This window comes from Chelonoidis abingdonii, chromosome 10 (genome assembly GCF_003597395.2).
Source record: "Chelonoidis abingdonii isolate Lonesome George chromosome 10, CheloAbing_2.0, whole genome shotgun sequence".
NCBI classification, from domain to species: Eukaryota; Metazoa; Chordata; order Testudines; family Testudinidae; genus Chelonoidis; species Chelonoidis abingdonii.
In genome coordinates this window covers 48,551,809-48,578,624 of record NC_133778.1, presented here as the reverse complement: position 1 = coordinate 48,578,624, position 26,816 = coordinate 48,551,809, and the positions used below count along the sequence as shown (strand labels likewise).

At 43.0% G+C, this 26,816-nt stretch overlaps 1 protein-coding gene across 4 annotated transcripts in view; it reads left to right on the top strand.

Annotated features, from left to right (window-relative positions):
• Positions 1-26,816, top strand: part of TANC1 (tetratricopeptide repeat, ankyrin repeat and coiled-coil containing 1) — a 158,464-nt gene that overhangs the window by 49,850 nt on the left and 81,798 nt on the right. For all 4 annotated transcript variants that reach the window (XM_075070211.1, XM_032795123.1, XM_032795121.1 and 1 more), the window contains exons 4-6: positions 7,542-7,646; positions 16,924-17,054; positions 17,913-18,102. In XM_075070211.1, the coding sequence (XP_074926312.1) occupies positions 7,542-7,646; positions 16,924-17,054; positions 17,913-18,102 (426 nt within the window). The remainder of the gene's footprint in view (positions 1-7,541; positions 7,647-16,923; positions 17,055-17,912; positions 18,103-26,816) is intronic.

The following is a 26,816-nucleotide window of genomic DNA, read 5'->3' as shown; positions in this document are numbered from 1 at the left end:
AGTGGCCCTTCAGTTCCTTCTTACCGCCCATGACGATCGTTGGAACTGTGGAGCACGGCTTTGCTGATCTCCACCTCCCTAGCTTCTCGTAGTTCTTTGGTCTTTACTCTGTTTATAGTTCGAGTTCTTGTAGTTATAGTTAGTGTTAGTACTTCTATTCATAGTTAGTGTATATAGTTGAAGGGGGGATTGGGGATTTAGCCCCTTTCCTCCACCCTGGTACAGGCCCATGCCCAAGGCACCAGGATTCAAATCGTGCTCGGCGTGCCAGAAGCCGATGCCAATAGGGGATCCCCATGATTCCTGCCTCAAGTGCCTAGGGGAATCCCACCTTGTTGACAAGTGCTGCATTTGCAAGTCATTTAAACCAACGACGAAGAAAGAGCGGGACTTTCAATTGAAGCAGCTCTTCATGGAGTCAGCACTTAGTCCTGCAACATCGGTACCGAGCGCGCAACAGACTACCTCGGTAAGGAGCACCCCTTCGGCACCGGATCACTCCAGTACCGAGAAGGAGTCCCGGCACCGACCTCTACCAGCACCGACTCCTCGGCACTGCTCCCTTTCCCCGACTGGGAAATGACATAGTGCTCCGACTCCGGCCTCGCAGAAGGAGCACTCGTCTAAGACGGTTTGTCGGGCACCGTCATCCGCTGCGGCACAGTCAATGTCGGCACCGCAGATTGCAGCTTCACCTGGCACTGCACCGTCGATTCCAGCCCCACAAGGGCCGTTGAGTCCGGTGCCAGACAGCTCCCCGGCTCCTGCTGTGGTTGAGCTTGTTCTCCCTTCTATGCCGGAGACCTTCTCTACGGCAAGTGAGCTCATTGCTATGACGGAGCCGATACATTCTCAACCTCCGGCACCGCCGGTGCGGGTTGTTCAATCCATCGGCAAGCTGGCCCTCATAAGGCCTCCTTCCGTTGGTCCACCAGAGAGACATCATTCCAGATCACGGTCTCGCAGACACTCTCAATCACGTTGTTCCCACTCCTGGCGCCGCTCGCAGTCCTGGCACCGCTCTCCATCGCGGTGCCGGTTGCACTCGCGGCGATGTTCAGTGTCTCATCCACCGGACAGATACTCCCGGTACCCATCTGGCTCTCAGCACCAATCTCGGTACCATGTATCCCGCAGTCATTCCAGGCGAAGGGACTCGAGATCCCGGTTGACCTCCCAGCACCGGTACGGTAGACGGCCCCGGTCTCGCTCACGGTACCGCCATAGCTCCCAGTACTGCCCCGGGATCGAGCGTCAAGAACAGTGGTGCCCTCCCAGGGTCTCTCGGCACCGCTGTGGCCTTCGAGACACACATCAGTATCGTCTCGGGCTGGCAGTGCATCCTACCATCAGGAGGGTGACTCCGATGTCCTCAGCCAATATTTGGAGAGACAAAGCCACGAGCCAGGGCCTCATCACTGATCCTTCTGGACACCATGGGCATACCACCAGGCCCAAGGTGCCCCATCAGTAGCTCAACGCTCGGTCCTGTCAGAACACCGGGTACCAGACGCAACAGTGAGCCTCCCTCTCCCTGTGGGCATGGACGAGGCTCCAATTCCATCTGCAGTCACCGAGGTTCCACCTGATGCAGATGATGCCCCTCAAGTGCACGACCCACCTCAGGACCCGTTGGTCCCAGGCCTCTCCTCCTCCTCACCTGATGAGGAGGTAGCAGGAACATCCTCCTCAGTCCTCCACCAATCGATCTCGGGCCCATCAAGACCTCTTGAGGCGAGTGGCCCAGAATATGAACTTGCAGATGGAAGAGGTCGCTGAAATTGAGGACCCGGTTGTGGACATCTTATCGGCTGATGCACCTACTAGAGTGGCTCTCCCGTTCATCTGCACTATACAAGCCAATGCGGACACCATTTGGCAATCCCCAGCTTCAATTCCACCTACAGCTAGGGGAGTAGAGAGGAAATATATGGTCCCCTCAAAGGATTACGAATCTCTCTACACCCACCCACCTCCCTGCTCTCTGGTTGTCCAATTGGTGAACGAACGGGAGTTTCATGGCCAGGAAGCATCAGCTCCTAAGGCGAAGGAGGCTAGATGCATGGACCTCCTAGGCGCAAAATATACTTGGCTGGGGGCCTCCAACTTAGAGTGGCAAACCAACAAGCCCTCCTAAGTCGGTATAACTTTAATATGTGGGTGTCCGTGGGGAAGTTTACGGAGCTTCTTCCCCAGGAGTCCCGTCCAGAGTTTATGGCCCTGCTTGAAGAGGGTAAAAAGGTAGCAAGAACCTCCCTCCAGGCCTCTCTGGATGCAGCGGACTCGGCTGCCAGAACTCTGGCATCCGGAGTGACGATGAGGCGTGTCTCCTGGCTCCAGCTTCAGGCCTTCCCCCTGAACTGCAGCAGACCATTCAGGATTTACCCTTCGAGGGCCAGGGCCTTTTCTCAGACAAAACCGTCCCCAGGTTGCATGAAGGACAATCGTGTCGTCATGTGCTCGCTGGGTATGCACATGCCAGTGACCCAACGAAGGTCCTTCCGGCCCCAGCCTCACCGCCCTTACAACCAGACTAGGCCGCGTCGGAACGCTATCAGAAGGCGTGGCAGGGGGAATCAGCGGAGGCAGTCTGGCCCTCAAGGAACCCAAAGTCAAGCGCCTCCTAAACCACCAATGGGGCCCAAGCAAAACTTTTGATGGGATGCCCGAGGAGGGCCCACCACTTATCCTACCGGATCCTTCTCCCTCCTTTTTCAACCGCCTCTCCCATTTCCTCCCTTTCTGGTCCCAGCTAACCTCAGATCGCTGGGTCCTCCGCATGGTGGAAACGGGATACCACCTCCAGTTTGTTTCAACCCCCCCACTCCCACCCTCCCTACCCGTCCCTCTTCAGGGACCCCTCTCACGAGCAATTCCTCTTACAAGAGGTCCAGGCACTCCTAAAATTGGGAGCCATAGAGGAGGTGCCAAAAGACATGAGGGGCAAGGGGTTCTATTCCCGCTACTTCTTAATCCCCAAGGCAAAGGGAGGTCTACGACCGATCCTAGACCTGCGAGAACTCAACAATTCCTGATAAAGCTGAAGTTCCGCATGGTATCCCTGGGGACCATCATCCCATCCTTGGATCAGGGAGACTGGTATGCCGCCTTCAATATGAAGGATGCTTATTTCCACATCGCCATTTATCCACCACACAGACGGTACCTCCATTTTGTGGTCAACCACCAATACTTTCAGTTCATGGTACTTCCCTTTGGCCTTTCTACAGCTCCAAGGGTCTTCACCAAATGCATTGCTGTAGTAGCCACCTCCCTCCGGCGTCGTCGAGTACACGTCTACCCGTATCTCGACAATTGGCTCGTTCGAGGGACTTCCCAGTCACAAGTATTGCAGCACCTGTGCATCGTCGGAGACCTCTTCGGGAGTCTAGGCCTCATGATCAACACAGAAAAGTCTGCTCTGATACGCATGCAGAGAATAGACTTCATTGGAGCTGTTCTGGACTCCACTCCAATCTGGCCAGAGCCTGCCTTCCCCCAGTCGCGTTTTCAAACGATGGCTTCAATAATTCGAAGTCTTCAATCCTTTCCGACAACGTCGGTGCGCACTTGCCTCGGCCTATAGGTCACATGGCCTCCTGCACCTTCGTGACCAAGTACGCGACTACGTCTCCGTCCTTCCAACCTGGCTGCTTCAATTATACCATCCACACAGAGACAGCGTCTGAATTTGGTGCTCACTATCCCCAGGAAGGTTCTCGACTCCCTCACTTGGTGGTTAGACCCCTCTCTGGTTTGCACAGGGATGCCATTCCACCCACCGCAACCCTGGTGGCCCTAACACAGACGCGTCATCTCTGGGTTGGGGTGCCCACCTCGGGAGCCTTCACACTCAAGGCCTCTGGTTGCCCCAAGAGCTGGCCTGCACATCAACGTGAGGGAGCTGAGAGCAGTCGTCTAGCATGCCAGGTGTTTCGGGACCATCTACAAGGCCGTTGTGTATCAGTGTTCACAGACAACACAACGGCCATGTTTTACATAAACAAAGCAGGGGCGGAGCACGCTCCTCCCTCCTTTGTCAAGAAGCCATTCACCTCTGGGACTTTTGCATAGCCCACTCTATCGATTTGGTAGCATCTTTTCTCCCAGGAGTCCAGAACACTCTGGCAGATCACCTCAGCAGGTCCTTCCTGTCTCACGAGTGGTCGATACACTGGACGTTATCCATTCTGTTTTCCAGAGGTGGGGCTTTCCCCACATAGACCTCTTTGCCTCTCGAGAGAACAGGAAATGCCAGGTGTTCTGCTCCTTCCAAGGACGCTCCCCGGGCTTCCTTCAGACGCATTCCTGATCCCGTGGAAGAGGCACCTACTTTATGCCTTCCCACCGTTTCCGCTCGTCCACAGAGTCCTACTCAAGCTCCGCAGGGACAGAGCCACCTGATCCTCATTGCTCCAGCATGGCCAAGGCAGCATTGGTACACCCTGTTGTTTCGACCTCTCAGTGGCAGACCCGATCCCCTGCCACTCTGGCCGGACCTCATAACACAGGACTTTCGGCAGCTTCACCATCCGGACCTGCAATCCCTTCATCTCACAGCATGGCTGCTGTGTGGTTGAGCCAGTCTGAGTTGCGTTGCTCTGCCTCGGTACAACAGGTGCTCTGGCAGTAGGAAGCCTTCCACGAGGACGACATATCTCGCCAAGTGGAAGCGTTTCTCCTACTGGTGCGCTCAGAATAACTTAGTCCCCGGACAGGTATCTGTCCCCACTGTCCTGGATTACCTATGGTCCCTGAAAGAGCAGGGCCTGGCGGTCTCTTCTATAAAGGTGCATTTGGCAGCTATTTCCGCCTTCCACCCAGGGAAAGTGGCAGTTCAATCTTTTCTCACCCTATAGTTTTCCAGGTTCCTTAAGGGATTGGAGCGTGGTTGACCCTCAAGTCAGATGCTGACCCTACCCTGGGATCTAAACCTGGTGCTAGCCAAGCTTATGGGTGCCCCTTTTGAGCCTCTGGCCACCTGCTCGCTGCTGTACCTCTCCTGGAAGACAGCCTTCCTTGTCGCTATCATTCTCGGCAAGACGAGTATCGGAGCTTCAGGCTTTGACAGCGGATCCCCGTATATGGTATTCCACAAGGACAAGGTACAGCTGCGACCGCACCCCTCTTTCCTCCCTAAGGTGTGTGTCTGCCTTTCATGTCAATCAAGACATCTTCTCTCCCAGTCTTTTTCCCGAAGCCGCACTCATCGCGTCAGGAACAACAACTGCATACCTTGGATGTCCATAGGGCTCTCGCCTTTTATATCGAGAGAACCAAACCCTTCCGACGTTCGCCTCAGCTCTTTGTAGCAGTGGCAGACCGGATGAAAGGCCTACCGGTCTCTTCCCAAATGAATTTCATCTTGGGTGACATCCTGCATCCGAACATGCTATGAATTGGCTCACATTCCGGCTAGCCATCTCACCGCCCATTCTACTCGGGCGCAAGCCTCATCTGCCGCTTTCCTGGCCCATGTCCCCATCCAGGAAATATGTCGTGCTGCTACCTGGTCATCGATTCACACCTTTGCCTCACATTACGCATTGGGTTCAGCAGTCCAGAGATGATGCAGCCTTTGGCTCAGCAGTTTTGCATTCTGCAACGTCTCACTCCGACCCCACCGCCTAGGTAAGGCTTGGGAATCACCTAATTGGAACTGATATGAGGAAGCACTCGAAGAAGAAAAGATTGTTACTCACCATTGTAACTGTTGTTCTTCGAGATGTGTTGCTCATATCCATTCCAAACCCGCCCTCCTTCCCCGCTGTCGGAGTAGCCGGCAAGAAGGAACTGAAGGCCCATTGGGTCGGCAGGGGTATATATCCGGCGGTGTAGTGGTGCCACTCCAGAGGGCGACCCAGCCGACCCACCGAGTGTTGCTAGGGTAAAAATCTTCCGACGAGCGTGCATGCGGTGCACGCACACCTAATTGGAATGGATATGAGCAACACGTCTTGAAGAACCACAGTTACAAAAGTGAGTAACCGTCTTTTTCCTTATCTTGATTTCATGTCATTACTCCTGGGTAAACTCCATATATCCTCTCCACTCATAGGGTCTCTATTCTTCAGTCATTTTGGCTATATTCTGGTTGCACCTGTACAGGTGGGTGGAGTAGTTACAGGCAGTTTGCACTTTTTGTGCATCTGCACAATGCACAGCCAGAATCCTGTTGGTTGAACTCAGAGTGCAAGATGTATTTGGTAAGTCTTGTTAGCAATGACGCTAGATAAGTCAAAGGGACGAGAATGCGGCTGTGGCCTCACCTCCACATGACACAATGCATGCTATGTTAGATTTGAATTTTGTCCTGTTGCAGGTGTAGGTCAAATTTGTAAAATTTTTGCTACAAAATGAATATATTATAATAGTTCTAATCTGCCTGTCATTCTTAATGAATAGAAAATAGAAGTTAAATCATTCGCTGTAAAATTAGTGTGCTAATTACAATAAATATAAAATACATTAATCTGGAACAATTTTCTTCACAGAAGATCGAATTTATTTTAATTAATGAAAACTCGGAATAGGTATTTTTATAATCGTGTTTTCTGTACAAGTCCACACGAACTTAAAATGTTAAGGGCTAAATAGATAGTTAATTTATGTTGGTTTAATATCACTATTATTCTACTTTTAGTCAACCCTTAGATGGCAGCATTGTTCTCATTGTGTTGATATTTTTCTGACCAGAAAGTCTGTTGTTCATCTACTGTTTCCTGTAATTGTTAAACCTCATTGAGCAAAGTATACTTTCATTAATAATTTAAGAAAGAAAACATAAAGCATTCTCAGTTTGAGTTTTAGGTATCAATTTGATTAAAAAATTTTGTGTGTGTGTGTATGTATGTGTGTGTGTTTTTTAATAGCAAAAGGTAGCTTAAAAATACCTGGTACAGATTGACTTAATTTTTAAGCATGAGCTGGGAAAGCTGATGTCTTTATAAATGAGAAACAGTTGGTTGACAAGAAGATATTTTTCTCCCTCATTCTCACCTTCCCTTTGGAATCAGACTGTGCAGCTTTGATTGGATAAAATACCCAGTAATATAAAGTTGCCGGACTAAAGTATTCCGAGTGTTAGTGTTGCAAGTTGTCTGCTTGTAATCCTTGTCTCCTAGCTTCAGAGATATTAGAGTTATCGTTACACTGAGTTGGAAAATTTAGGTTCTGAATAGAGGAATTCAACTAACAGCTGTCTGGATTCGAATATGTAAGTAAGTCACCCTCTTTTTACATACTCTGGACACTGCTTCAGGAGCGTCACAGCAAGCAAATTGCTTTTGTTTTCCACCAGAGTTTACATTCCAAAAAGTGAGTGTAACTCAAGTTTTTATTTCTTACAACAGACTGTAAGAGAGGAAGTGCAGAAGTTCACTGGTCTTTATTGTGGTAGCTCTGTGTGTGTGTGTATGTGTATGTATGTAGTAGGTCGTCCTTAAGGTTTATTTAGATCTCTAAGGGTACACGCTGTTCATTCTGAAAACGTGCTTTCCATCTGGAAAAAATTAGACGCACTAAACTTTTTCCCGCTGCAGGTCCGATCAGGAAGCCCAAGTACGTGGAAAGTCCCAGACTGCCAGGAGATGCGGTTGTTGTACCATTGAGAAAAGTATCAGAGCCAACAGAACCCAATCAAAATGGTAAGAATGTACTTTCAGTGCTCTTTTATTTTATTTAATGACTAGCTTTTCATTTCAAAGGGAGCTGGGCTATGTAGTCATGGGACTTGAGTCTCTCTTGTAAGAATGTTTTGCACAATTAAATGCATTTGTACTGGGGAGGAAGAGGTTTCCTGAGAAGATTGTGATCTTTCTAAAGTCTAAACTCTTGAAGCTATGTACCCTGTGAAGACAAAAAATTTGATTGAGGGTTGTGGGTCACTTCTTATGCTAAAGGACTGCTTGAATTTTTCTGATTTTTTTTTTTTCAAAAAATTGATTCAAAGTGTGTAGTTTTATATTGAATACAATACTGCTGTTAAAAAGTTCAGTGAAAGCTTGCTAAACAGTAGGGTTATATCAACAGATTTCTGTGTTGGCAAACCTGGTAACAGCTACACCCCTCAAGTTAATTGGTATTCCTGAAAAGTTTCAAGTTCATTAAATTTGACCAGTGTAGTTTCGATGAATGTCATAGAGCAAAATGACACTCAAGTCAGTATTTAAGTATATGTACTGTAATGAGCATTTCATATCCATTGTTACATTTTAGATCAATTTACATCTTAACTGACCTCATTAAGGTCATTGCATATAATCAATCCAGTACAGTTGATCAAATCTGTTTTACTTGTGCTGTAATTTAAAAGGCATTCTTAGGTTTGAAAAGGAATAATTTATTTTTAAAATAATGTTACTAATCTTTATTATATTTTTATTCAATGAAATAGACTGGTTGGTTATAGTTAGTTTTGCTTTGTGATTCCATTTCTTGGGGAGGGGAGGGATAGCTCAGTGGTTTGAGCATTGGCCTGCTAAACCCAGGGTTGTGAGTTCAATCCTTGAGGGGGCCACTTAGGTATATGGGGCAAAAATTGGTCCTGCTAGTGAAGGCAGGGGACTGGACTCAATGACTTTTCAAGGTCCCTTTCAATTCTAGGAGATTGGTATATCTCCAATTATTATTCCAATGCTGCAATGGTTGAGGTTGCTAAAACTTCAAAGGGAGTGCTTAAAACCAAGCCTCTCCCCCCCACCCCCCAAAATAGTGAAACTTCAGTAAAATGTTCTGATCATTTGTGGGTTTTTTGTTGTAAACCTACTTTAAAAAAAAAAAAAAAAAGCTTAGTTTTAGTCCCCTGTCCGAGACCAATACAGGTTCGAGTAAGTTTTTGATCGAGTGAGGAAAATCAAAACGTGACAGATTGAAAGTTCAAAACCATGTGGCCATTTATTGATGGGGGATAAGTTGCAACTTGGGCTGGGGAGGAGCGCTTTTACCAACTAACAATACTATTAGAACAAGAATATTTACACAACTTGAAACAATCTATTTACAACCAACAACAGGAAACCAAATGATCTGTGATTAACTGCTCACCAGAAATTAGAGCAGATACACCAAACCGAGTAAACTATATACATTATCAAATATTGTAAAGTACAACAATTTAACTTTCATATACTATATATATAACTTGGTACCAAGTAAGGGAGGGGAAAAAAAGGAAGAGGCTAAACAAAAACAGAATGTTACAGAAATTAGAATAGAAATACCGCACTCCAGGCGCAGCTGACCAGCAGTACAGACACTGAGATCATGACGAATTGATGGGAATTAATCTCACCCGTCCCGAGCCGGCTAAATTTGCAAGAGACCCTTCTAGCTGGAAGGAGGATCCACGTCTTTTAGCTAACATGCAGATACTCCTGCAGATTTTGGCGCGAGACTTACTTTTATTTGAAAGCTCTCTTACTCGTGTCAGTATCTGATTGGTCCCTAGCTCCTTTGCCTTCCAGGTTCCAAGCTGGAGCCCTCCACGTAAACAGGATCTGCACACGGCACACTACCCTTATGCACACGGCACGCTGGTATTTTTGCACCAGGCGCTAGCCTGACCCTTTCGTGACCAGGCAAAAAGAGCGGGAGAATGCACACGGCACTATAATGCAGCACACCGCACTACGGTGTTGCACACGGTACCAGTGTGACCTTTTGAACGACAATTGGCCATACAGACGCCATATTTGAGCATAGGCTTAGGGCTGCGACATCCCCAAATATAACATTTTCTCTCTCAACATTATAAACAAAAACTCTCTGAATAATTCACCTTTTAACCTATTTATATTTCCAATTTAAATGCACCAGCAAAATCTATGCTGTAATATTTTACTTGTAGTTAAGAATGAAAAAATTGGACACCTTTTTAATGGCTAGGACATCTCAGTAAATTGGCTTTTAGTTTCAGGGTTTCTTTTTTTCTTTTCAATCAACTAATGTAATCAGTCATCAAGTCATCTGACTGATTGACCAGCATATATCTTATTTGGTATAACACAGATAGTTTGGGAACACCTTGCCCTTTCCTTAGCAGCCCCGTTAATAGATCTATAGAATAGATTCCCCTCATTTCAAGTGCCGCATCTAACAGTGACCCTCTGCCTAGCAGAGTAGACCCACGTTCTCTGAGTGTTAGACAGAAACCTTACTAAAGATTAATGCTAAGCTCCCCACCATCTATGACTGAGCAGTATCTGCTGGGCTGAGGAGTTTAGACTCACTCTTATCTGAGGTAAAGCAGCAAATATCACTACCGCTTGACCACAAGCCTGGAACAAATACTGTTTTTTAAAATAATCATGAATCACAGAAGACAAAGGAACCAAAAGCTCATTATTAGACGCTCTGTGACTGTTCTAATTGTTCTGGGGAAAAATTAACGCTCTGAGGGCACTTGCTATAAGGCCAATGGAAATTTAACAAAAAGAAATCAGTGTAAATGTGGATTAGTTGTGGTCCAACACAATTAAACGTTAAATGACAATTGATAATAGCCAATGCATTTTGAAATCCATATGGTATCTTTGAAGTTTCTGTGGGGTCAATTAATTCTGCTTTGTATAAGCCAGGTATCTACCGTAAATCTGACAAAGGTAGAAATAATTGGAACAGATATAATAATAAATTTGTGTTTAACACAAGTGGAAAAGCAGAATGAAGAAGTTGATTAACAAGAGAGAACTATTTCTTCTTTTTGTTTTAAGTGTGGTTCTACTCTGTAAAATGACTTGAAAAGTATTTGGAGGTTACATGATTCTCTCAGAAAAATGGCTATTCCAATTACCAGAGCTGAAAATTTAATCTGAAGGCTGGCTGTTTTCCTGTCAGTCATCAACACCTATTGCAAAAGTTCTGGAGGCAAAACCTGCTCTTCTACACCATGGCTTTCAATTCTATTTGAAGAACAAAAAAGAATAGCTTTCGACTCACCCTCCCAGGGCTAACGTCTGTTTGTCACTAAAGCAGCACCAAATATGATTGAATACACACAGAGAACAGTTCTTTTTAACATAGTCATTTTTCCTAGTAGAACTTTGCTTAAAATAACTGTAAAAATCACTTTAAACATCAACCTTAAAACATAACCATTTATATACGTTGTATTGAGATTTACTTGTAAATACATTGACATAGTGGCCAATTAGTTATGTTCCAAGTTACAAGCTGTCACATACTGTATTCAATAGAGTTGCTATCCTGACATATAAAGAAGTAACTTGGAAGATTAATTTGCCACATACTATTTATACAGGAGTTGTCCCTGACCACCATTAGCTCCACCCCTGGAGGGCAACAACAGGGCCCATTCTGCTCTTCTAAGGGTTTTCACCTAGCTGTGACATTTTCCAGAGTGGTTAGTGACCAAACCCAGGGAACATCCCCAGAGCACCTCTCCTTTGTTGGCAGACATCCATTTAAAATTGTGTGTGTGCATCCATGCACGTCCACATCCACCAAATTTTGTACATCAATTCGCTACTCAGGTACACTTTTATGCCAGCTTTTTCTTAGCTCTTTTGCAGATCTCCCAGCAAAGTTCGTGACCATAAATACTAAATAGCGCTCCCATGTTCTGTTGTTGTAATTTGGAGAACAGAAACTGCAGGAATTTTAAGGGACCTGGAACCCAAAAACCTGCACTCTCCCAAATCTCGGTTGTAATTGCCAAACAGGACCAACAAGGCCACACCACTGCTGAAATCTTGTGCTCAGTTATAGAAAACCAGTGCACCTCATCTGTAATTACAACATGCAAATTAGCAGAATATAACTCTCTTGAGTTCCTTTTGGTGAATGCAAGATTGACTACAAAAAAAAACCAACCCGCACCATCCATGGACTGATTTTGGACAAGGCACATGACCTCTTTTGCAAGGACATGGTTTAATGCCAGCACCGGCTCTGTTTACACAGGTTAATAAATGCAACACGAACCAAGGATTTCAGAAGAAGTCAAAAGGGAAGGAGAATGGGGTAGGGTAGTAGTTCTGTCCCTTTATAACCTCCTATGCAGCAAACCTCAACCCAGAAACAAAGTCTATTTGTATGTATTCATGTGGGTGTGAAGTGAAAGAGAAGAAGAATTTAGGGCGCCTAGTGGTTTACAGGCCTCTAGATGAAGACTCCTGCCAGTTTCCTAGAGGAACTATTAGCCTGCAGTATACTACTGGAAACGCCAGATTCGGCTTCGTGGCAACATAAATGTATTTAGAGTATTCTTGCTGTTAATCTTCTTGTCCCGCATAGAAACAATGTATTTCATACAAGAGACACCCCACTCCTCTTGAAATCCAGTTTGGGGCAAAGCCTTAGGGTCCAGCTGGACTGTGTGTTGATTTTGTATGACAGATAGCAACAGTATCAATTCTTTGAGTCCTTTATTCTAAGATGAGGATCTAGTAACAGAGATTTGTGCAGTTGTCACCTCAGACTGAATTACATTAATTCACGTGTTTGGGGCTCAGCTCACTTTTCTTGTCAGTTCAGGGCCCTGATCCTGATTTCTTTTCATAGTTATCTGTCGGCCAGGGCACAACTGCCTGAGCAAGCTCATCTCCATCTGTTCCAAGAAAACAGGAATGATGCAGCTACAAAACCAAGCGCAAAGGTGTGAGAGCTGAAGTTAGAGGGGTGGGGTGGGGGGTTATTTTGAATAAGCTTCCAGATGAGAGTATTTTGGCTACTTTCAGGGCAAACTTTCCTTTAAGATAAAACTTTTATAACAATAAATACAGGGCTTTATATTAAAAGAAACCAAAATCAAACGCTCAGAAAAATACCCCCAGAAGATTTTCCTAAAACCTGGAAAGGTGAAGAACAGAAGTCCTGTGATGGACCCAACAATGCAGATGTAATTTACTTGTGCAGCTTTTAGATGTGCTGAAGGTCATGGGTTCTATAGAAACTAGAGATGGTCAAAAAAGGGCCCCTCACCCCCTGGAAAACTTACAACAAAACTAATTCCCTGTCTTTATTGAAACTTTCCATGAAAAATGTCAACTTTTTGGTGAAATATCAAAAACCAAAGTGTTTCAAACTAATTTTTTTTTTTCATTTCAAGCCTTTGGATTTTTTTAAACAAAATATCAAAAATTTCTACAGAAAGCAGACACTTTTCATGAATACATTTGTTTAGCCAGATTTCTGTTTAAAACCGAACATTTTTTTAATGGAAAATTTTCAACCAGCCCTAACAGAAACTCAAAGATTTCAATTCCTGGCTGCTCTCAGCAGATAAGAAAGCTGCCAGTTGTTGTGGTCATTTGTGGTATATTATGGGCACATGTTTGTTGGGAAAGGGACAGAAACTGCAACCCCTTTAAAAAAACAAACAAACTACTACTACTATTTCTGTTACTTTGTGTTGCCTCCCTAAATGCAGTAGTGTATATGAAAAGAAAAATATTCACTTTTAGAATGGATTTGTTGAGGTTTATGCATTAGAGGGTTGTAATACTGAAAATAGCTTGACAGTGTTCACCTAATGCCTTCTGTTAGTTGGCATGGTTAAAGTTCATTTACCTTTTTAATTGTAACTTGGCTTTCCTGTCAGAAATGTCATTACTGTATAATATTCAACAGCTATACATTTGAGAGGAAATCACTGCTTATACTCCAGCTGCATACAGAACAGAAATGAAATTGAAAAAACTCTACATTTTGCCATTCAAATCATACTAAACACATATATGTGAAAATCCGAAGAATAATGTGTGATGACCACTCTTGCTGTTATCTTAGTTACAGAAAAATGGTACCCTAATGGTGTTCACCTTACAGATGTCCTCTTCCCAATATCATTAGAGGAGTGTTAAATACTTTTAAAATACTTAGATAATTTGTCATGAAGCTTTAAATGAACTGAAACAACTACAAGAAATATATACATTAGAAACAAACAGGTGTGTAATCAGTTGAAGGTTGTTAGACTGGTAAAGTACTGCTGTTGGGGGACTGGATGGTTCAATGCAGCTCAAGACAAACAAAGTAAAATGTTGTTATTGCCTTCTGGACAAACTGCTGAGCTGCACTTAATGTTGTTGAGTGTTTTGACTAGTGCATCCAATTTGAAGGTGGAAATCAAAACTAATTTGGTGCAATTTCCCTGTAAATGCCACCAAATGTCAGATATGTCTTATACTGCAATTTGAGAAGTGTATGCACTCTTCTCAGAGAGCACATTGAGGTGCAATTGGTGGTGTGAAACTAGAGTAAGAAGTAGGTCTGACCCAAATAATCCATTTCTTCCTTTTGATAATGTACAAGGCTCGGAGATGAGGCTTATCTTTATTTCAGCCTCATTTGGGATACATCAGTCAGAGCACCAGGACTTTGAAATACAGCTCAGCAACTCTCCTGTCTCAAGAGATGGCAATATAGCACAGTTTAAATTTAAAATAATACATTCTGGCTTCAAAAACGATCAAATAAACAGGTCTTGTGATTTGTATTTGCATAAGTTGATGTATTTGTGCATTCGTGTTGAAGGTCTTTGAGCATCTGATTGTCCTCCATAAGTTTAAGTGCAGAGGGCAGCCTGCCTTCTTATAAGAATCCTTTAACTGTCTCCAGATCCTCCCTAGTGTGCTTCACCAGCTAGAAGGGATCCTTACTTTATTAACCTGTGCAATTCACTTTTATTCTTTATCTGTTTTTCCATCTGTAAACTTGGGTATAATGATGCTTATGTAGAGCCAGCCAAATACCCTGAGAAACTCAGCTAAAGAAGTGTGGGTTTTTACACAGTCCTCCTCTGACACTATTGTTGGAAGATTGAGGCTGGAGGCCCCGTCCTCTGATTTGATCAACTCTTCTCTCCAAAACAAGATAAAAAGATATTATTGTAGCATGGAACTGCTGGCACTCTCTCACTGCATGTAATCCAGAACAAGCAGGCTGCATAATCCAAACAGTTTAGTTGGATAATTCTTTGTCTTCATGATGGAGAAACCAGAGAAAATCTTAGCCTCCACTGCATGTGTGCCCCCCACTAATGCATTTGAGCAGTAGCCTGGATCATTAACTCTCACATCCTTGATAAATTGAGTTTTTGCACCTAAGCGGTTGTATGCCATAGATTTTTGAATTGACAACAGAGAACTGTATGGTGTTGGTTTGAGGAGGGGAGTTTTTGTAGTTGGGTAGGTGACAGGGATGTTAGCAGCTGAGAAGACATGGGGAAATCGTTTTGTGTGTGATTAGCACATTAGCTAGATATTTTTCCTTATCAGCAGTGAAATAATTAACAATTTGGACATTTTAAAAATGCCATTTTTAGATTTTGGCATTTACACCCTGTTTAGATGAAAGCTACCTGTATTAGAGCTTATTGTTCTTTGGAAGACAAGACTGCACTAATTGCATTCAATTATTATAAAAGTTTTCTTTGCAGTTATAAAGTCTAGAAACTTTAAAATTTAAGGTTAGATTCTGGAGCACAATTACACAATAAGAGAGATTCTGCTACAAATTGTTCAGGCACTGAATGCAATACGGCACCACAAAAATGTATGTTGTTTTTGCTATATCCACAGTTGAGATTGCAAAACGGTTTCATTATTAACCTCTGTTTTTATACACATAACTTTCCAGAATGCTGATATTAAAAATCATGGGAATGGAGTCATAATCTTACATGAACATTCACAAACAGAAGGTTTAACTATACTTGGAAATGATGTTGAATTTTATCTTGTGTTTACTAAGTTTACTGTGTACTTAGACCAGGCGTGGGCAAACTTTTTGGCCGAAGGGCCACATCTAGGTGGGGAAATTGTATGCAGGGCTGGGACAGGGGGTTGGGGTGCGGGAGAGAGTGCGGGATATGGCAGGGGGTGTTGTGTGCAGGAAGGGGCTCAGGGCAAGAGATTGGGGCAGAGGAGGGGTGCAGGGTGTATGAGGGGGGCTTGAGGTGCAGGGAGGGGTGTGGAGTGTGTGGGGGGCTCAGGGCAGAGGGTTGCGTTGCAGGAGGGGTGTGGGTGCAGCAGGAGGCTCAGGGCAGAGGATGCAGGGTGTGGCAGGGGGCTTACGGTAGGGAGTTGGGGTGCAGGAGGGGTGTGGCGAGGGCTCAGGGCAGGGGGTTTTGGTGCAGGAAGGGTGTGAGGTACGGCAGGAGGCTCAGGGCAGGGGATTGGGGTGCAGGCTCCAGCCCGGTGCCACTTACCTAGAGCAGTTTCAGGGTGGCAGCAGCGTGCATCAGTACTAGGGCAGGCTCCTTTGCCTGCCTGCCTGCCCTGGCCCCATGCCACGCCGTGCTAGGAAGTGGCCGGCACCACGTCCCTGCAGCCCCTGCTGGGGTGGGAGGAGGGCTCTGTGCGCTGCCTTTGCCGTTCCTCCAGGTACCTCCCCTGAAGTTCCCATTGGCCACAATTCCCTGTTCCCGGCCAGTGGGAGCTGAGGGGGGGCGGTGCCTGGAGGTGAGGGCAACACATGGAGCCTTCTGTGCCACCTGCCCCCCCCGCCCCCCCCCAAAAAAACAACCCCCACACACACAGGCTGCAGGGTTGTGGTGCCAGCCACTTCAGAGAGCAGTGCAGGGCTCGTGGTGCCTTGGGCAGGGTGGAGTTTGCCCACTCCTGCATTAGACGGTAGACATAAACTGTTGTGTTTAAAATGCTCTCAGCTAGTTGAGGATAACACTAAATTATTGATTACTGAACATATCTTACAAGTCAGACAAAAATGCAAATGAACCTAAGACAAATCTACCTTTTAAAGCTTATTAGGCAAAAAAGTAAGATGTTTGCCTATTGCACGTATTACATTCAATTAACTAAAACCTTGCAGATAGAAAAATCAGTGTTGAGATTTGGTTGCAGTCTCAATTTTTTTTTTTTTTTTTTTTACCTCTAGCAACAGTTTCCAAGTATAATACTGTAATTCTTCATCAAAGTTCAATCTTTTATTTTGGTACAGAAGGAAAGTCTGATAAAGAATCGAACTGTTCACCTGCAGCACAAGAACTGATGACAAGATTGGGATTTTTACTGGGAGAAGGGATCCCAACCTCTGGACACATAACTGTAGAAGAAAAAAATGAAACCATGGTATGATAAAAGAACATACCTTAACCCTCATTCTAACTCTGAGATAAGAACCATTTTCCTAAGAGTTAATTGCAGTAATTTGATATTTAACAAGACACTTTTGACTGTATTCATAAAAGCGCATGTCATGGAACTTGTAGATGAATCAGAACTGTAGAGGTTTTTTAATTGTGAAATGATCTTAACTCCTTCCTCTAAGAATAAAGGGCAGTGAGATTTTTAAAAATAATGGGCTTATACAATCAATTTTAGAATGATTTGTTAGGGGAAAATGTTAGTAAGGTTAAAATAGCTGATCTTGTGAGGGGCACACTTTCCCCCCTGTTGAGCCCTGTTTCACTTCTGCTCTGTGATTTCTGTGTTTGGAAGCAGTGAGGGGAGAGGAATGAGAGGCTGATGTCCTATCTCTATACAAAAATGTCATGTGTTGACTGAGATCCCTCAATAGCCATCAGTCTTTATGCTTATCCCAGGCCTCCTAAATCTTATAACATCAATTTAGGTTTCAGTGGTGGTTAAGTGTGAGAAAGACGACAATTCCAGAGTTTAAATGGAGAGAAAGAATAAAGCATTTGTTTTCAGCAAAATGTCTAAAAGAAAGGAAATCTGTCTAGCAGCAAATTTTTCCTCAAACAATGTGTTTCTCCTTTATTTCTTCAAAATCATCACTTTTGAAAGAGTATTTCAGGAACATGCCTCTGAATCTCCCAAATCACTGAGAATAAATGTAGGAATTAAATATCCCCACAGAAGTGGGTTCTTCAGGTTTTGGCATTCTTCTATTTCATCTCAGTAATTCTAATGTTCATGAAATGATGTGCTGTCTTCTGTGCAGTAATTGTTTCATTCATGTTGTAGTGCACAGTAACCAGTCAAGGAGTCAGCCCCTGCTCTACACTAACAAGCAGCACTACGTCACCCAGCACTGATAGTCCCTGCTCAACTCTGAATAGCTGTATTGGCAAAACAGCAGCTAATAAAAGTAGTCCCTGTGGGACCATTAGCAGCCCTAGCTCCACACTGGAAAGCAAGGACAGTGGAATTATAGGTAAGTAACCAAATTCTTAGTAATGTTAATACTTAACAGGTATCTTCTCTTGTTGTTTAGAGAAGGACCAGACCACAAGATATTCTCATGTCTAATTCTACTTAATAATTTGGCTCTAGTTCCTATGCTTGAGAGGATTTAAAAGTGCTGCTCTTTCTCTAACAGCATTGTGGTTTCAGGTGTGCATTTTCACCTTTTCCTGTTCATGTTTCTAATACCCCTTGTTTCTTTTTCTTTATCCCTCTTGTTAGTTTTCTCTTCAGTTCTTTCTCTGTTTTCTGATAACTACCTCCACTTCTACCCTTCCCTTGTCTCTTTCTTCTTCTTGGCATGTGCTTCTTCACAGTAGTGTTTTTGCCATGGTGATGCCCACAGATGTTTGAAACCAGTCTGTTAGCTTCCAACCAAAAAGTATTTAGTATTGCTGCTACAGTGATGTGCTACTGTACTGTTCACAGCATGGAAGGAGTATCTCTGTAGTGAAAGCAGCCTTCACATTAAAAGTCAAGGATTAATTTCTTTACCATTGCTAGATACCCTAATATTTAAAAAATAATATGCATCTTAAGGGAAAATTCAAAGCTCTGGGCTGTTGTGTATTCCATGTTCTCTTTCTGTCCTCTGTCCTGAAGAGCTTAGTGTTATTTTTCTGTCTTATATGTAGGATCCTACCAAATTCATGGTCTATTTTGGTCAATTTCACGGTCATACGATTTAAAAAATAATAAATTTCATGATTTCAGCTATTTAAATCTGAAATTTTATGGTGTTGTAATTGTAGGTGTCCTGACCCAAAAAGGAGTTGTGGAGGGGTTGCAAGGTTATTTTAGGGGGGTTGCAGTACTGCTACCCTTATTGCTGCACGATTGGCGCTGCCTTCAGAGCTGGAAAACTGAGACTGGAGGCTGCTCGCCAGGAGCCCAGCTCTGAAAGTAGAGCCACTGCCAGCAGCAGCACAGAAGGAAGGATGGCTTGGCCCTCAGTCAGCAGCCACCACTCTTTGGCTGCCCAGCTCTGAAGGCAGCCCAGAAGTAAGAGTGGCAATATGACGATCCCCCCCCTTCCCCCCCCGTCATCCCCCCAGAATAACCATTCGACACCCCCTCCCCCCCGCAATTCCCTTTTGGTTCAGAACCCCCAATTTGAGAAATGCAGGTCTCCCCCATGAAATCGGTATCGTATAGGGTAAAAGCACACAAAAGACACGATTTCATGATCTGTGGTGTGTTTTTCATGGCCATGAATTTGGTAGGGCCCTACTTATATAGCACTGAGCATCTGATGCTTGACAGAAACACATAATGCAAACAGTCTTGAGAAATATTTGTCATGATTTCAGTACCTCCATTTAGAGAACTGGCTGGTGAATCCCTGAGTGCAGGCTGCGGTCTTAGTGTTACTTCCCAGCAGGGGTTTGTTTCTTATGTTAGTTAGTAGTTAAACCATCTGTTACTTCATTAACTAATTAAGCCCTTTTTAAATTATTAATTTCTATCATGACTGTTAACTTTACCTACAAAAAAAAAACAAACATAAAGTATTCCCTTAAGTTGAAGCTGCAAGGCTTTCCCTGTTCCAGTGCCTTCTAACTGGAAAAGTGACCTTTCAGTTCTACTTAAAATCAGTCAGTTGTCAAAATGGCAGCTTCTTATTTGACTTATATAAGGCACTAAACATTTTTAGTAATCTCTGTATATAGAGATTAGAATATAGAGATTAGAAAATTTTATTATATTGAAGGTGTGATGCTGGCAGACCAGGTGCCAGGCTAATTCACTTGTGTATACGTTCCTCAGAGTAATTGTTAAATGTATAGGGAATGTATTTGGTGTTTAAACTTCATGAAAACTAGTGGGATGTTACATTATTTTCATTTATCTCTATCCTGTTATAATGTAGTAGCAAACATTTACATTGTGTGCACCCTTGTAACTTAATAATCCATCAAACAAAGCATCAAATGAGAAAAGTGTTGGGGAATGCAAATGAAAAACTTCAACAGAAAATTGCTAATTTCAAGGCAAGTGGTCAGCTGGTCAAAGACTCAAAATGCATCCTCACTCTCCATCATCAAAGGAAAAGCCCATGTGGGTAGTGGCCCTGTCAGCTTGTTTTCTGTGAGAAGAAGCTATAAATATGGATTCAGGGAAAGATCCTTCATCTCTGGACTGTTTGGACCCTTAGAGGGAAGGGTACCAGGTGCAAAGCAGGAATTCCCCAGAGACAATCTGGGAACCCTGAAAAGACTTTTGAGAAACTGGCAGTTTATTACATCACTGCCACTATTTGGAATTACAAACTGTGACTCACCTGTGCATATGTTTTACCTGCTTTAACCACTCAATAATGCTAATTACTTTTATTAGCTAATAAACGTTTAGTTTACTATAGATTTGGCTACCGGTGTTGTCTTTGGAGTAAGATCTAGAGTACCAATTGATCTGGGGTAAGTAACTGGATTCTTGGGACTGGGAGCCAACCTGATGTGTGATTTTTGGCTTAAGTGACCTTTTATGACAAAGTCTAGTTTTCTGGGTGGCAAGATAGACTGGAGAGTCTAAGCAGACTGTGACTCTATGATGAAACTGGTATGATGATCAAGAAGTTAACATTTGTTACTAGCTTCGTGAAATCTAATTCTAGAACACACCACCAGTTTGGGATATCTGCCCTGTTTTCTGTCAATCTGCCCTGAGGTAGACACTCACAGTCATGAGCCATTCCAGACAGCATGACAGATTGGTCTAGTCGTAACAAGATTCACATGCCACAGGTCAGTTAATCTTAAGGATCATAACCCAACAATGTTAAAAGTTAAAACTCTCAATATCAAATTTAAAGGGTTAAAGTTTACTTACAATGAGTGGATCACAGTGATATTAGGTTCTTGACACACAAGTTTTTTTGAAAAAAAAAATATGTAAAAATAGGGGACTATCCCATAAAAAGAGACTCAGACCAGGAACTGAAAGCTTTGCTCATAGACTTTGACCCGAGAGCAGGGTCTGAGCATCCCCATACTCTAGATGCCACAGAGACCGCTGCAGCAGAACTGGTTTGGCTGAGGCACCTGGAAACCAAGAAAGAACATGAGCATGAAATAAGGATGAGGGAACTCTGGATCAAAGAGACAATAGAAACGGAGGAAGCTGAGGAAAGAGCCTACTAAAGACGTAAAGCTGATGCTGACATTGAGATGGAAGCCCACCAAAGACACATGGACCAGCTAGCAGCTGAGAACGAAGCACATGCCCTACATTTCAAAGTTCTGGAGCAACAAAAGGAGCAGCCTCAGACTGTGAGTACATTCCCTCACAACAGCAGGAGTGGGAGAAAACCTGCCTGATTTATCAAGAGACTGACTGCACTGGGCAGTGCCTATCCACCTTCGAGAGACTGTGGGATCCATGAGATTCCAGAGGATGAATGGATGCCTGTCCTCTTAACCCAGTCAACTGGGTTAAGAGGACAAGCCAGATAAGGTTTTAATTATATGGAGAAGACTGATGATAAGATGTATAAGAGATTTTGAACAAATATATTGAAGAGATCCTCACCTCTAAGTCCTATTAGTTCAAGCAAATAATTTAAATATTCCAAGATCTACAGTTAGTCAGTTACCTGCAATGTAGTAAAGAGTGCTACATTGACCACCTTTTGATGATGGAAAGAATTTCAGGTGAATGTATTCCCTCTTTCTACCATTACGAATTTTTTGCTGATTTCCACTCTGGGGTCTAGCACTGGTGGTGATAATACAGTCTTCTATAGTACATTTCACTTTGCAGTTTGACCATTCAGCTATTTTAGCATTTCATAGCAAAATGGAGGAACAAAAACTAGTAGCCATACCTTACTAATCTTTTTTAGTGTGGTTTATCTCAGTGTCTCCCTGAGAACATGTTGTCTTAACATAGTTAGCAAAATTGTTGTCGAGTCCCTTATTGTGTCTAGTGACGTGTATCGTGGAAGAGAAGTTTTCTATTTGCTGTCACATAAGTTAGAAGAAGGAAAAGAATGCATTAATAATTGTATTCTCCCTTTCTCTGACTTTTTCAGCATTGTGCCTTCTTCTACCTTGGAGATAGGTCAACTTTGAAATAAATCTTGTGCTCACAATTTCTCAAAACAAAGCACCTGCAACTGATAAGAGGGAAACTCCACTGTGACTGTTAAATATTTACTTATTGTAAATATTAAGTGGATGTGTTTTACTTTTTGCTTTAGAAAATTATATGAACTTGTTTCGCAACTGAAAACTCCTAACATGTTAGTAGAGGTCACTGTTAGCCGGAAGTTTAATTGATTAAGTTTTAAGATATGCCTGTGAGGTAAAGTATGTAAGTACTTTACCCTGTTACCTATATGTCTGGAAAAAGGCTAATGTAGTGCCCATCTTTAAAAAAGGGAAGAAGGATGCTGCGGGGAACTACAGACTAGTCAGCCTCACCTCAGTTCCTGGAAAAATCATGGAGCAGGTACTCAAGGAATCAATTCTGATGCAGTTAGAGGAGAGGAAAGTGATCAGGAACAGTCAGCATGGATTCACCAAGGGCAGGTCATGCCTGACTAACCTAATTGCTTTCTATGATGAGATAACTGACTCTGTGGATGAGGGGAAAGAAGTGGATATGTTATTCCTTGACTTTAGCAAAGCTTTTGTTATGGTTTCCCACGTTTATTCTTACCAGCAAGTTAAAGTAGTATGGGCTGGATGAATGGACTATAAGGTAGATAGAAAGCTGGCTAGATGGTCGGGCTCTACGGGTACTGATCAATGGCTCCATGTCTAGTTGGAAGCTGGTATCAAGCAAAGTGCCCCAAGGGTCAGTCCTGGGGCTGGTTTTGTTTAATATCTTGTTTAATGATCTGGAGGATGGTGTGGACTGCACTCAGCAAGTTTTCAGATGACACTAAACTGGGAGGAGTGGTAGTTACACTAGAGGGTAGGAATAGGATACAGAAGGACCTAAACAAATTAGAGGATTGAGCCAAAAGAAACCTGATGAGGTTCAACAAGGACAAGTGCAGAGTCCTGCGCTTAGGACGGAAGAGTCTCATGCACTGCTACAGACTAGCGACTGAATGGCTAGGCAGCAGTGCTGCAGAAAAGGACCTCAGGGTTACAGTGGACGAGAAGCTGGATATAAGTCGACAGTGTGCCCTTGTTGCCAAGAAAGCTAACAGCATTTTGGGCTGTATAAATAGTGGCGTTGCCAGCAGATCAAGGGACGTGATTATTCCCCTCTATTCGACATCGATGAGGCCTCATCTGGAGTACTGTGTCCAGTTTTGGGCCCCACACTACAAGAAGGACATGGAAAAATTGGAAAGAGTCCAGCGGAGGGCAACAAAAATGATTAGGGGACTGGACCACGTGACTTATGAGGAGAGGCTGAAGGAACTGGGATTATTTAGTCTGCAGAAGAGAAGAATGAGTGGGGATTTGATAGCTGCTTTCAGCTACCTGAACGGGGTTCCAAAGAGGATGGATCTAGACTGTTCTCAGTGGTACCAGACGACAGAACAAGGAATAATGGTCTCAAGTTGCAGTGGGGGAGGTTTAGGTTGGATATTAGGAAAAACTTTTTCACTAGGAGGGTGGTGAAGCACTGGAATGGGTTACCTAGGGAGGTGGTGGAATCTCCTTCCTTAGAGGTTTTTAAGGTCAGGCTTGACAAAGCCCTGGCTGGGATGATTTAATTGGGAATTTGGTCCTGCTTTGAGCAGGGAGTTGGATTAGATGACCTCTTGAGGTCCCTTCCAACCCTGATATTCTATGATTCTATCTGTTAAACTGAATCAGAGAGGTTGTCACTAGCCTAAGGTCATACATCAAGTCATTAGCAGAGCTGAGGGTACGACCCAAAGTCTTAGGGTTTGTCCATAATTAAAAGTTTTGCCATTTTAACTATACTGGTGTAGCTAGAGCAGCAAAACACAAAACAGAACAAAAAACCCCAAACCCCCAATACTGTGCAGGCAGTTTTGTCAATATAAAAACACTTATAGCAATATATCTAGTTCAGGATATGATGTAAGCTACATCAGTATAAGGCATCTTTATACTGGTGTATCTATTTTGGTTTAAAACCAAAAAAACCCACACTTCCCAACTTGATAAAGCTTGACTGGTAAAACAATTAAGTGTTGACCAAGTCTTGGGCTCTTCTGATAGACACTCTTTGCCAAAGTCTGAAAATTTTTATAGCTTCTGTAAGATAGTGGTAAATAACCAGTTGTTAAAAAGTTAATCATTTTGACTTTAAATTTTCAAATAAATGATTGCTCTGCTCACTGAATGCTCAGCATTTTAGATGTATTTTGTTGAAAAAAAAATTGATTTTGCCAATTGTTTAAGGCTATGCGCTATATTAATTCACTAATAATTTAAGTGCTATTTAAGTTAATGAGTGACATTCTTTTGAGGGCAAAATTTGGCCCTAACAATGGACTTAAAGTACACTAATTTTGTGCCAGCATAAGCTCTTATTCGGCCCTCCCCTCCCCCCCGTGAAATAACAAAAAGTCTAGATTTTAGAAAACCAGACAACTGCTCACTCTGGCAACTGAGATGGGGGTTTCTCCTCACATTTCATGCCTTGGCATAATTTCCTTTCTTTTAAGAGGAGCCTCTTCCAGTTATAACTCATTTCTTTAAAGCAATTGTTTCTTCTTTGAGTTAGGGAACACACCTCAAATGGAAGTTTTGAGACCACTTCCTATAAACATTTTAAAGAGAGATTATAGAATTCTATTTAAGTCTCTTATGGATTCCACTATAATTAAAATTTATGCTGTCAAAATTATCTTAATTATACCCTCACCTACATCGTTTTTTTTCTGTTTATTATTGCAGCTTTACAGTTATTTGCTGGAAAAATGGGGTTCTCCTTTCTTGCTTATAACATAGTTTTTGCATTGCAATATTCCTACATACATCTCTGCGATCTAGTAGTAGTCTGTGTGCATACTGTATGTGTGCAGCTGTATTTTTAAATAGTTGAGCACTTACAGAACACTGATCACATATTGTATAATATAAACGTTAACTCAAACTAGGTTCTTTTTAGTTTGCACCAGTGATGAGAGGTCTTGTTGAATAATTAAATATGGGTTTGGGAGTGGAGGGGAGGGGAAGAGCAGCGTTTGAATTTAGTAGCAGCATGAAATGATCCAGTTGAAGTGTTGAAAGGAGTGTAGGAGGAAATTGGAGCAGACATAGGCAGGGCAGTATTGTATAGTGTCTTGAATTTTGTGTGTGTGGTTCCTGACCCTGACACCCTCATAGAAATGATTTGCTACAGTTCATCATGGATATATTTTACTGAACTTAATGATTGATTGATTTTAAAATATAGCCTTCCATGTCTCACATCTTCTCCCAAATACATGCAAAACAAATTCCTTGGGAATCCATTTGGAGACTGTTTAAGATCTGTATGGCCCAGACCTGCTCCATAGATGAAGTAGGCAGAAAAATGGGGAGTGTAAATTACTCCTCCAAAAAATTCTTAATCTCCATTACCAGCCTATGCATCTGTGTGAAAGGTATTAAGACACCTTTGATACATAAACTTTATTTTGGTTTTGTATAAAAAATGTGTATAGTTGTGCATTCTGATTGGTTAATGGCATTAAATGTACATTTTGAATAGAGTTTAGCAAGTATATCTTTTGTAACATTTTCAGCACAGTTCACCCAACCATGAAAATAGCTTGTTCTTCCATGCTACTTAAGAAGGCTTCCATTGTATTTCCATTCCCACTTGGTTATTCTGGGCCAGCAGGCCCTTTGATGGGAAAGCTTCCCTCTCCTCCCCCTACTGCTGGCTTACGCTTCTTTTAGTCTTCTAATGCTTTACTGACATCGTCTCTGCTTCCATTAAGTTTGACATAATGGAGGTGGAGGCAGGTTTTCATTTTTAGCAGTGAGCTAAGTAGGAGAAAAGCCTGGGCGACTCGCCGAAACATAAGCTTTCCTGGAAACAGCCTACCCTTTCAGTATGGAAGGCTTGAGTGGAGCTCTTCCCTGGCTTTATTTTTTAAATCCAAGGGGAATCCTCATTTATAATACAGTATTTCAGAAAGGGCCAAGTTGTTCAGACACAAGAAAAAAATGCAATAACTGTCATACAGAACTATGAAGAGGGATGAGGATTACTGAATGCTTTATAAAAGCCTTAGCTTTGACAGTCCATAATCGTTATACCAAATTGTTGGTATTTCTTTAAATAAGGTCCTATTTTAAAATGTCACTTACAAATCCCTTTAAATGTAATACTCAAGCCTGGTTTACACCTAAAATGTAGGACAACCTAGCTCCGTTTCTCAGGGCTGGGAAGAGTGTCACCCGCTGTGCGATGTAGTTGGGTCAGCTTAGTTGTGTTGTCTTAATTACCATCTCTAGAGAAACTGATTTACCTTATACACAGCCTGAGTTATGAACATCATCTAATATTTTTATCTAAAGCAGAACTAATTATTTTTAAATGTGTTGATTTTATAAACATCACTGAAAATAACAAACTTTATAAACCCCCAAGTGCATGGGTGACTAAACTAGCATCTTAGTTTGGTAATCAGCACACCTATACATAATCTTAGGGCTTGTCTGCACAGGGCGTTAGTGCACACCAGCATGTTGTGTGCAGTACTTCCTGACTACATCAGCATGCACTAGGAAACTTTTACTGTTTGCCAGCAGGGTCCAC